Consider the following 11,722-nt stretch of genomic DNA (forward strand, 5'->3'; position numbering starts at 1 on the left):
TTACTGTCTAACTATGGTGGGTTATTAGAATTTCCTGTATGACTACTGATCCGACTTAATAGGGGGCTCTGGGAAGAAGAAAAAGAAAAGCAACACAATAGATCTAGATAAGGATTCCCCAGCAATATACTTGAAAGATAACAGGACAAGCTGTTAGCTTCAAGGATCTTGTCTGAAGGAACAGAACTACTGGGTGTTAGCCTAAATCTGACCTGCTGATGTAATCACAGTTAGTACCACGGGACTGCAACCCAGGGCCCAGTCAGTGTGGAAGACTCTAATTTCATCTGGAGCCAGGTGACAGTTAAGATACGTCTAAACAGCAAGCAGGGACCCTGACAGCAAGTCTTGGAGCCTGGGTCTATAGATTCAGGATTGCAGGGCTCATGAGCTGTGTAGATGTTCAAGGCTTGGGATCTAAAGCTCAGTCCCCCTTCGTAGGCTTCAGAATCTGAATGTCTACACAGCTCTTTTTCGTACTGAACCACAAGCCTGTAGACCCACACTATGAGACTCACCGACACAGGCTGCTGCATGCTGCGTACATGTAACCATAAAGGAGAGAGACCTACGAGGGATGCATTCAATGAGAGCAAGAGAGATCAGAGGTGCAGTTTGCTCAATAACTGTGACAGTTACTTACAAAGCCTCTACACTAATATTTTAGGGATGTTTCCCAGTGTTGCACTACTGTACCACCATTTCAGCTTTATGGGTGGCAACAATGGTGGGAGCACTAGTGTATTCAGAGCCCAGACATTTTTACCATGCGGCAAAACAGAGCAGTGAAAATACCGGTCAAGTGACTACCCTGGTCTTACACTATTGTCAGTGGGTAGCAATGGTAGAAATGAGGAGAGATACCGAAGACAAGTGCAAAAGGGAGATGAAATGGAATTCTATGTGCTTTATTGCAAAGGGTACTGAATATCCCTCTATCACATGTTATGGCGCCTCCTCATGGCCATTCTGGGGAATAGCTCACCAGGTCAAAGCCATCCCTCCACCTCTGTCTTTTTGTCTGCAGTCCCCTCTCACTCCAGGAGCTGCTTTGGCCTCTTCATTATGCAGCCCACAGGCTAGGTCACTATCATGCTTTCCCCTTCAGTTGTGGGGGGGGGGGGGAGGGGTGAAGAGGAGGAGGAGAGTCTCTTCCCCCAAACAGGCTCAGGCAGTCTTCCTATGCACTGCCCCGCTGCTGCCACTTCCCAGTCACTGGTTGGGGAGCCCAGGCCCGCCCTCTACTGCAGGTTCCAATGGTTCTCAACATTTTTCTTTCTGAGGGTCCCCTCCCCCGCGCCCCCAACATGCTATAAAAAGCTGTGCCACAACAAGTGCAATTGCCCAGGGCAGCACACCACAGGGGGCACCGCGAAGCTAAGTTGCTCAGGCTTCAGCCTCAGCCTTGGGTGCTGGGCCTCGAGGCCCTGGGCTGCAGTCCCACGCAGTGGGGCTTTGGCTTTCTTCCCTGGGCCCTAGCGAGTCTAATTCCAGCCACGCTTGGAGGATGCCCTGAAACATGTTCATGGCCCCCCAGGGGGCCCCAGACCTCTGGCTGAGAACCACTGCAAGTCTGTTCCACCCCATACCTTTCTGCATTTCCCTGAGCCCTTTCTTAACCTTCTGGCTCTCCCTTCCTTCTCTGGGTCTGCCAGCTTCAGCACTCCCTCCTCCCAGGGAGCAACTGCAAGCTACATATCTGTGCAGCATCCAAACACTCCTCCCTCTTCCCAGAGACCAACTGCAGCCTGTCCCAGCAGCCCCATTTGTTGTCAGCTTCTTGGCCACACTGTTCCTGCAGATGTGAGCTTCTGCTAATGAAGGCTTCTGTCTGAATCTTAATTCCCCCAAGCTTGCCGCCTTATAGGCTAATCGGCCCCACTGGCCTGCATTAATTCTTTCAGTGCAAGTGTGGAGAGGACACCCCATCACAGCAGCCACTGAAGGCAACTGAAGCTAAGGGCACACAGTCCTTCTATTTAAGGAGGCTCTTCTATAGAAGAAGAATCCAAAAAGCAGGTGGCCACACCACAGAAATGGATGGTGCAAAGATACGTTAGGAAGACTGCAACGGATTTCTAATTCTCAGGAAGAAAGAAGATGGTAATGATCTACCTATCTGCTTGTTTCTAGACCATCCATCAGCTTGGACAAAAATTCCAGTACATTGTGGCATCCACTAGTGACTTACAGCCTCTTCCCAAGAAGTGGCTACATTTCAGAAAAGTTGTATGATTTTCCGCATACAGTTTGAAATACTTTAGAATTAGAATCGCTATTACTAATTGTTTGTATGAAAGACAGGACATTTTAAACTACTACTTTTTTATAGGTTTCAGAGTAGCAGCCGTGTTAGTCTGTATCCGCAAAAAGAAAAGGAGTTCTTGTGGCACCTTAGAGACTAACAAATTTATTTGAGCATAAGCTTTCGTGAGCTACAGTTCACTTCATCGGATGCATTCTTTTTTATATTTTATGGAACAAAGATGTTATTTAAAAATATATTACAGATCTTTTGTTTCTTTGTGAAGCAATGTATTTGTAAAAGGGGCATGACTCACTTGGTCTCCTAACCTGATTTCAGTTTTCACCCCCTGAAGTAATTGAAGAAAAAATGCGACAAATTGTTTCACAACAAACAAGTGCACAAACAGGGCTCATGTTTTACGAGAGCTTTCAAACAGAAAGGATATGACCTATAAATTTTTTGTGGGGGAGAGGGGTGGGTTCCTAAAATTATCTGATCTACAAATTCTATTCCAGTAGGCTTCTTTCTAATGGTCAGCCCCTAAGAATCAACCTTTCCCTACGGGCAACTGTATTTTTTGAAAAACACCGAAAAGACTGCACATATTTTTCAAGTCAGGGATTTCACAATAAGGACAGAATCTCACCAAATAAACATACCAATGGCAGAGTTAAAGAAATAAAGAAATCTGCCTTTATTCACAAAAAAAATTGACTATTCATAATTTATTATTCATTAATCAATCCATATTAATTTTAGAAGGACTGTAAATTAACTCTAAAAAGTATATGATCGCAACCTTTACCTTTTTAATTAAGGCCACCAGATCACAGCTTAGCTCAAGAAGAAAGAATTTGTTCTTGTACTCATGCTTTGGAACAAACCCAAGAACAATGGGAGTCTGAAATCCTCAAAGTGATTGCGCGTTACCCAACTAATTAGTAAAAAGTGATACAAAGGCATATCAATCTTGAAAATAAGCTCTATAACTGAATTTTTCATTTCGCATTTGTGATATTTTAAGTTACGAGAAAAGCCAACAGGTAGTTAGAAACCTGAAAAAGAAAAAAGAAAGAGTTCACACACTGTATGCACGTGCCTATTCAAACTGAATCAGGCAACAAACTCTAAAAATGTACCCAACATCTATTTACTCAAATATAATAGGTGGGGGGAAATATATACCCTGCCAAAGCTACTCCCTTGCTTTGCCACCATACCACATCTCCTGCTATTTAATTAAAACAGTTGCGTGCTGTTTATTACATATATGCTTAACTGTAATATTGTCAATAAACTTTTTCTAATGCAACAATGTTTGGATAGCTGAGAAACAAAACAAGATATTTGTTGAATGTCACCAATACTCATAGATAACATATTTGCTGAATAGTTTCTGAATACCTATTGAGCAAGATCAACACCACTAAAGAACAAACAAATAAATTTCATGAGTATTGTTGAATTACTTATCTTACAAATTCTCTCTTGAAGTAGCCAATCAGCTTATTATATGTTTAAATATTTGGCAGATATGTGAAATTAATGGAATTTTTTTCAGTTCTATTCAACCATCCCTACTTACTAATATATCTTCCTTTTGTTATATTTCTCTTTGCTTTAATCGTCAATATATTTTTCCTTCACTTCCTTCACTGTTTTCCTCTTTCCATATTCTCTCCCTGAATTCCCACTTCTCTCTTCCTTTATTTTCCTACATTGTCCATTCTACCGCCTCCTTTCCATGTTCTCTATATATTGTACTTCACTTCTCCAATTTATACCCGTCAGTCTCTTTCCCACCCTTTCTGACCAAATCCATGCATTGCACTTGGAAATTTTACCAGACACCCAACAGCCGGAGCAATAGCAATAACAAAGCACGGCAACAGCCAGAGGCCAATATGAAAAGTAGCCTCCTAGCTGCTACAAGGGCATGCGTGTTGGGTCTCTGCTACTCAACCCCTCTCATAGCTCCCTCTCTGCTGCAATGGAAACCTATAAAGCTGCAGAAAAGGCACTGAAGTGGTATGTCTTCATATTTATCAAGATATACCCCATACCTACACACTGCATTGTACACAAGTGGCTCACATTTGGGAGGTTACCTTCACAACAATAAGAACTGGAGCCTTTTTTTAAAAATGAAAACTTATGTTTTGCAGAAAGGAAAAGCCAGGGAAAGCCTCCTATCTGCCACGGGAGAATGGATTTTTCAAGCCCCAGTCACAAATTTTAATACCTCTCAAAATTTTCAGGAAAAGTAGAAATAAAGCAAGCGCTCAATAGCTACTACAAGTCAGCCCAGAGAAAGTCCTCTGAACTCATCTACAAACAATCCAATGCACTTAATGCAAACCGGTAACATTTTCAGCAATCATGAATCTTACCATTATAGTCTGATGAGTAACACAGATTACTACTTCAGAACGATGTATCTTCCCAGGAACTCTCTCTCACTTCAAGCAAGTTGGTTTAACAACTGCTCCAGCTTGCACAAGAACTGTTTTTCAGTAAGCAAGGCAAGTTCCCAACTTGTAAATGCACAATGAATTACAAGTTCCAGCACAAGTAAACCCTTAACTATTTACAAACCTTCAACAAAAAGCATGTCAGCTATATCTATTTATATGACTGAAGTAACTGAAAACGTGAGAATTCAAAGCTGTAGTTTATCTGACCAAAGCAGGAAACAGTTATTACAATGACCACATGTATCCACCACTCTATTTTGTGGCTAGTACCCTGAATACTTATCTAGTCAACAAGATATCACGTAAGTTGGAATCATAGAAAGCACAGGTTCAAGTGTCACTAGAAACTAGGATTCTATATTTGCAGTAGCAAGTGAAAGCCCCATTCAGGATTAGGGCTCCACTTGACCCACAAAGCAAGTGTTTTTTTTAATCTCAGGTATAAAGAGGAACATTCCCATAAACCTCTATTCACACCCAAAGTTACTTTGTTTACATTACATTCAAGGTGACAAGGCAAGTGAGCTTACATGTCTTATTAAAGAGACCAAATGAAAGCAAAACCAGAGAAAAATTCATTAACAACAGCTTTAAGAGCAGGGACCATGTACATATAAGTGTTTGTACAGCGTTTAGCACAATGGAGTCCCGATTCTGACTTGCTACCAGAATATTAATATTTAAAAAACAATACAAAGCAGAGAACCATGTAACCAACCATAGTGTAAGAAAAGCACATTCCACTACATGATTTGGACAACCAGAATGTAGCCCATGTCCTAACTACTCAAATATCCAGATACAAAGTGCAGTTCAACATAAGATTGTAGCTTACAGAGAAGTGGAAGGAGAATCAGAGTTTGGGGCACAAAAACCACAACAATAAAGATAGAAGAACCTTTGCTAATTAACTTTTGAGAGACCACAACAAAGAGCCACCCATACTAATTTATTTACTTAACATACACAATCTAACCTTGATGAGACAGAAAACAATTAAAAGCACTTTTTCTCTTAACAGGTGTCACAACTGCCATAGCACAGAACAGGCAGCTCTGTTTGTTACTCAATAAACATGTGCTGTGGGCTTCACAATCTCTTTAGTTGTGGGCTTGTTAGTCTATAAGCCTTATGTAGGTGATGCATCCTCACGCTCTGCCTGTAAAGCAGCCTGTACCATACAATTGCACGACTCACCACCACCTCATGGGGCCAGAGCCGCCCGTTTTCACCTCGGAGCTACCTAAACTGAAACTAAGCTTAGCCTAGGTGCGATTATCAAGATCTCGCAGTGAGTAAATACGTTTAGGAGACAGTCCTATACCACCGAGAAAGGCACAGCCTCCACACTAATCAGTCACAAACCCATTTCCCAGCCCATCAACCCCACCACCCTTGACATAACGATTGACAGGGCGAGAGAACTAACGGGCATCAGCCAAGCTCTTGGTACCCTGGCGCTTCCCCTGGATGGGCGAGAGAGACTCTACCCCTTCCTCAGACCAAGGGCCCTACACCTGTTCCCTCTGGGGCCCTGCAACCCCGCTCCCGGCACCCCCTTCCTGGAAGGGAAGAGGGGGCTGCACCCTCCCAGACAGGGCCTGACCCGGGGAAAGGCTGTATCCCTTCCAGGAACACCCTAGCCCGGCTTCCCCGTGGGGACCCCAGCCAGGCGGCGTGCGGGAGCCGCGGAGCACGCGGCGGCAGGGGAAACGCAGCCGCAAACCCCGCGCCGCTCTTACCCAGAAGGGCTCCGAGCCGCCCGCGCTGCACAAGCCCTGGATCGCCATGGAGCGCGGCGACGGCTAGGGCTGCCCGCACTCCACGCTCGCTCGCTCTCCCTCCCTCCCCAGCCGGCGGCGGCGGCGGCGCCTGCAGGGAAGTGGGGAAAGGCGGCCGGGCGAGCCGCTGCCGGGCTCCCTGATTGGCTCCTCGGTCACGGGGATGCTGAGGCTGTCTGCGGGAGCCCGCTGTCCATGCCCGGGGGGTGCAGTGCGCACGCGTTCCACAGGGCGCGGTTTCTCGCGGGCCGGCCCTGCCTAGGCGCCGCCCAGCTACAGCGTCAAGCGATTTAATGCCTCCGGGCAGTGCAGTGATCCACGCAGCCTTGACTCGATAGGCATTAGGGGGCGTCACGTCATTACTACCCCCCCCCATGGGCCACAGCTCCTAGTGCGGGGTGGGGGCAAACGTTTTGGCCTGAGGGCCACAGCGGGGTATGGAAGTTGTATGAGGGGCCGTGAGTACTCACAAAATCGGGGTGGGTGTGTTGGAGGGGGCTCTGGGTTGCGTGCATGCTCTGGGGTGGGGCTAGGGATGAGAGGTTTGGGGTGCAAGAGAGTGCTCCAGGCGGTAACCAATGGGTTTAGAGGGCGGGGAGGGGGGCAGGATTAGGGATGGGGCAGGCTGTTGGGGCACGGGGGGGGAGGAGGCTCTGGCTGGGGGTTGAGCTCTGGGGTGGGGCTGAGGGGCTTGGGGTACAAGAGGGGGCTCTGGTCTGGGATCAGGGCTGTAGCAGGGGATGGGGTGCGGGGCAGGCTCAGGGGTGCAGGCTCTGGGTGGCGCTTACCACAAGCAGCTCCAGGAAGCAAGTCCCCCCCTCCGGCTCCGAGGCATGGCCAGGCGACTCAGCGCGCTGCCCCGGCTGCAGGCACCACCCCCCACAGCTCCAGGAACCGTGGCCAATGGGAGCTGTGGGGGCAGCGCCTGTGGACAGGGCAACGCATAGAGCCACCTGGCCATGCATCTGTGTTCTACGAAGGAGCCGGGGCAGGGGGAGGGTGTCACACCGGTTGCTTCCTGGGAGCCATGCGGAGTGGGGCAAACCCCCAGCCTGCTCCCCGGCAGGAGCTGAGGGCCAGATTAAATGGTCTGGTAGGCCCGACGTGGCCGGCGGGCTGTAGTTTGCCCACCTCTGCCCTAGTGTAACCTACTCTACACTGCTATAGGGCCCATGGTGCACGTTACATTTACCAGGTGTAGATGACATACTATAAGTGCAGTGTAACAAGTTCTCTAACTGTGCGCAGTGGCGGGCTGCAGAGCATTTGCTGATGATCTACCCTGAGCTAGTGGGTCAGAGGATGCTGGTGCTCCCTATTTTCAGTTGAGAGAAACAGAACTATTGGGAGGAGTAAATTAAGGGCCTAGGCCACTTCCCACTGAAGCTAGGGGAAGTCTTTCTAGGGGCTTGATGAGGATTTAGATCAGGCCCCGCATGAACCAGTGTCGTTCATATACCTCACTTTTTTCAAAACAGACCAAATACTGGCCTAAAACACAGCTATATGCATATACTTTCCCCATGTTACATTTCCAAATGTTCAGTGCAAGCAAGTGCTGTAGTTACCATGTTTTTAATAGTGAATGCAAGAAGATATGAGCAACACTGAAGATGTTTGAGTACATAACATGTAGAACAGCACACACTATGTGGCCACTTTTCTTCGCTACCTTATGTACACTATACAGCCAGCAACTATATGAAACACATCTGATATGCAGAGCTGGTGTAGGGCTCAGACAGTATCTCTTAGGCATGGTATCAGTGTTCAACTGATAATGTGTACAGTCTATAGCACATGTAGTGCAAAATATCCCTGGGCAGCAATGGCACTATACCCAGCAGGAAAGGGTGATAAGCATACATACTACACTACTGTGATTAAGCAATATATATTTGGAAATATTTATTTTGCAGGTCCCATAATGAACCTGCATTTAATTTTCCTTGTAATGTCTTATATAGTTAAGCTAAATAAGGTTGTGTAAAAACACAGATTAACTACAGGTAATACAAGTGGAGTTAATCAGAAATCTTTGTATTCTCCAACAGCACCACATACCATATCTTGGTTTCCCCTTACTTGTCTTATACTTAGATAGCCTCAAAACCCTTCGGGGGAAATAGAGATGTAGTGTATAACCACAGACAGACAATGGAACGCTACTGTCCCACGCAACGTGTTTGAAGGTCAAGATGGACCCCCACACACGCAGGCACACACACAAGCTCTCCACCTCAGGAGGGCTGAGAGTATGCATTCAGTACACAGTGATCTATCACACCTACTGCTCTTCAAGGCAGAAGAATTACTGACAGACTCTAGTAGAAGCCAGGATATGTAGCTCTCCTTCACAGCAGAGTCAAATGGCAGAATTTACATAGCTCATTATACTTGTAATTGTTCTTTATTCACTTTACACAAAACTAAAATGGTCCATTCACACCACAATCGAATGTTTAAATATTAACTTTTGACGGACTTAGTATAATTAAATATTTCTAAATCAGATTTCATACATCCTGTTCTTTCTTTAAGATATTAAAAACTAGTTGGAAGTTGTTTAACCCTTCCATGTCTACCATGACCCATATCCAAAAAAAAGGGCACAGAGTAGTACTTAATGTGTATATGTACTACGAGCCCCTACTACAATGGTTTTAGATGTGTTCTCTGTGGTGGCTGCTCCACGAAGGATATACACCTTAATAATACTGACAACTACTAAGGATTAAGTTGAAAACACTGGTTTCAGAGTAACAGCCGTGTTAGTATGTATTCGCAAAAAGAAAAGGAGTACTTGTGGCACCTTAGAGACTAACCAATTTATTAGAGCATAAGCTTTCGTGAGCTACAGCTCACTTCTTCAGATGCATATCATGGAAACTGCAGCAGGCTTTATATATACACAGAGAATATGAAACAATACCTCCTCCTACCCCACTGTCCTGCTGGTAATAGCTTATCTAAAGTGATCATCAGGTGGGCCATTTCCAGCACAAATCCAGGTTTTCTCACCCTCCACCCCCCCCACACAAATTCACTCTCATAGCTCATCCAAACTGACCACTCTTCAAGTTTAAATCCAAGTTAAACCAGAACATCGGGGGGGGGGGGTAGGAAAAAACAAGAGGAAACAGGCAGCTGGTCAGTTTGGATGAGCTATTACCAGCAGGAGAGTGAGTTTGTGTGTGTATGGGGGTGGGGGGGATGTGAGAAAACCTGGATTTGTGCAGGAAATAGCCCAACTTGATTGTCATGCACATTGTGTAAAGAGTTGTCACTTTGGATGGGCTATCACCAGCAGGAGAGTGAATTTGTGTGGGGGGGTGGAGGGTGAGAAAACCTGGATTTGTGCTGGAAATGGCCCACCTGATGATCACTTTAGATAAGCTATTACCAGCAGGACAGTGGGGTAGGAGGAGGTATTGTTTCATATTCTCTGTGTATATATAAAGCCTGCTGCAGTTTCCACAATATGCATCTGAAGAAGTGAGCTGTAGCTCACGAAAGCTTATGCTCTAATAAATTGGTTAGTCTCTAAGGTGCCACAAGTACTCCTTTTCTTTTTGTTGAAAACACTGAGGTTCTGGAGTTTGTAATTTATTATTTTAATAGCACTGTAAAATAGGTAAAATATGCTGAAAAGATAATAGTCCTTCTTCTGAAGAGGTTACAATCAAAAGGCACATGTGGGTACAATATAAGGCAATACATTGCAGGACAAACAGACAAGAGGGTGATATAGCCAGAATGCTTCATGGAGATGACAGGTCTTCCAACGAAGAGGGAGATGCCTTACTAGGAGGAAGGCATTTCCAAGCAGAGGGAAGGGAAACCTAGTATGAAGTCTGTCACGGTTCCTCCCCCACTCTGAACTCTAGGGTACAGATGTGGGGACCTGCATGAAAAACCTCCTAAGCTTATCTTTACCAGCTTAGGTCAAAACTTCCCCAAGGTAACAAATATTACCCCCGTTATCCTTGGAATGGCCGCTACCACCACCAAACTAATACTGGTTACTGGGGAAGCGCTGTTTGGACGCGTCCTTCCCCCCAAAATACTTCCCAAAACCTTGCACCCCACTTCCTGGACAAGGTTTGGTAAAAAGCCTCACCAATTTGCCTAGGTGACTACAGACCCAGACCCTTGGATCTTAAGAACAATGAACAATCCTCCCAACACTTGCACCCCCCCCTTTCCTGGGAAATGTTGGATAAAAAGCCTCACCAATTTGCATAGGTGACCACAAACCCAAACCCTTGGATCTGAGAACAATGAAAAAGCATTCAGTGTTTTACAAGAAGACTTTTAATAAAAAAATAGAAGTAAATAGAAATAAAGAAATCCCCCCTGTAAAATCAGGATGGTAGATATCTTACAGGGTAATTAGATTCAAAAACATAGAGAACCCCTCTAGGCAAAACCTTAAGTTACAAAAAAGATACACAGACAGAAATAGTTATTCTATTCAGCACAATTCTTTTCTCAGCCATTTAAAGAAATCATAATCTAACACATACCTAGCTAGATTACTTACTAAAAGTTCTAAGACTCCATTCCTGTTCTGTCCCCGGCCGAGACGACTACAGACAGACACACAAACCCTTTGTTTCTCTCCCTCCTCCCAGCTTTTGAAAGTATCTTGTCTCCTCATTGGTCATTTTGGTCAGGTGCCAGCGAGGTTACCTTTAGCTTCTTAACCCTTTACAGGTGAGAGGAGCTTTCCCCTGGCCAGGAGGGATTTCAAAGGGGTTTACCCTTCCCTTTATATTTATGACACGCCCCCCAAATCTCAGCTAGGGTGAAACACTGGCTGGGATTTCTTCCTGGAGCTCTAGGAAAACAGAGTTAATAAGACACATGCATCTCTAAATATACTACCAAGTACATAAAGACTAACAATATTTTCCACATCTCAAGGACGATTTTAACCAGTTGATTCTGGGAAACTTTCACGGGAGAGTGCATCAGCCACTTTGTTAGAAGCTCCTGAGATGTGTTGGATGTCGAAATCAAAATCTTGGAGAGCTAAACTCCACCGAAGAAGTTTTTTGTTAGTTTCTTTGACGGTGTGAAGCCACTTTAGTGCAGCATGGTTGGTTTGCAGGTGGAAACGCCGTCCCCAAACATATGGGCGTAGCTTTTCCAGAGCGTAGACAATGGCATAACATTCTTTTTCAGTGACTGACCAGTTGCTTTCCCTCTCAGACAGT

General features: G+C 45.3%; 1 protein-coding gene across 3 annotated transcripts in view; it reads right to left on the reverse strand.

The window, feature by feature from the left end:
- LOC311527065 (multidrug resistance-associated protein 1) overlaps nt 1-11,334 on the reverse strand; it is a 110,604-nt gene extending 99,270 nt beyond the window's left edge. Inside the window, exon 1 of one of the 3 annotated variants that reach the window (XM_084640670.1) lies at nt 11,047-11,334. In XM_084640670.1, the coding sequence (XP_084496796.1) occupies nt 11,047-11,163 (117 nt within the window). In that variant the 5' untranslated portion in view covers nt 11,164-11,334. Of the gene's footprint in view, nt 1-4,638; nt 4,657-6,464; nt 6,680-11,046 lie in introns of those variants that run through there. The other 2 variants (XM_084640671.1, XM_084640672.1) reach the window with 2 other exon arrangements.
- Between the last annotated feature and the right edge of the window lie 388 nt (nt 11,335-11,722).

Source organism: Lepidochelys olivacea (genome assembly GCF_965140295.1).
Source record: "Lepidochelys olivacea isolate rLepOli2 genome assembly, chromosome: 10".
NCBI lineage: Eukaryota > Metazoa > Chordata > Testudines > Cheloniidae > Lepidochelys > Lepidochelys olivacea.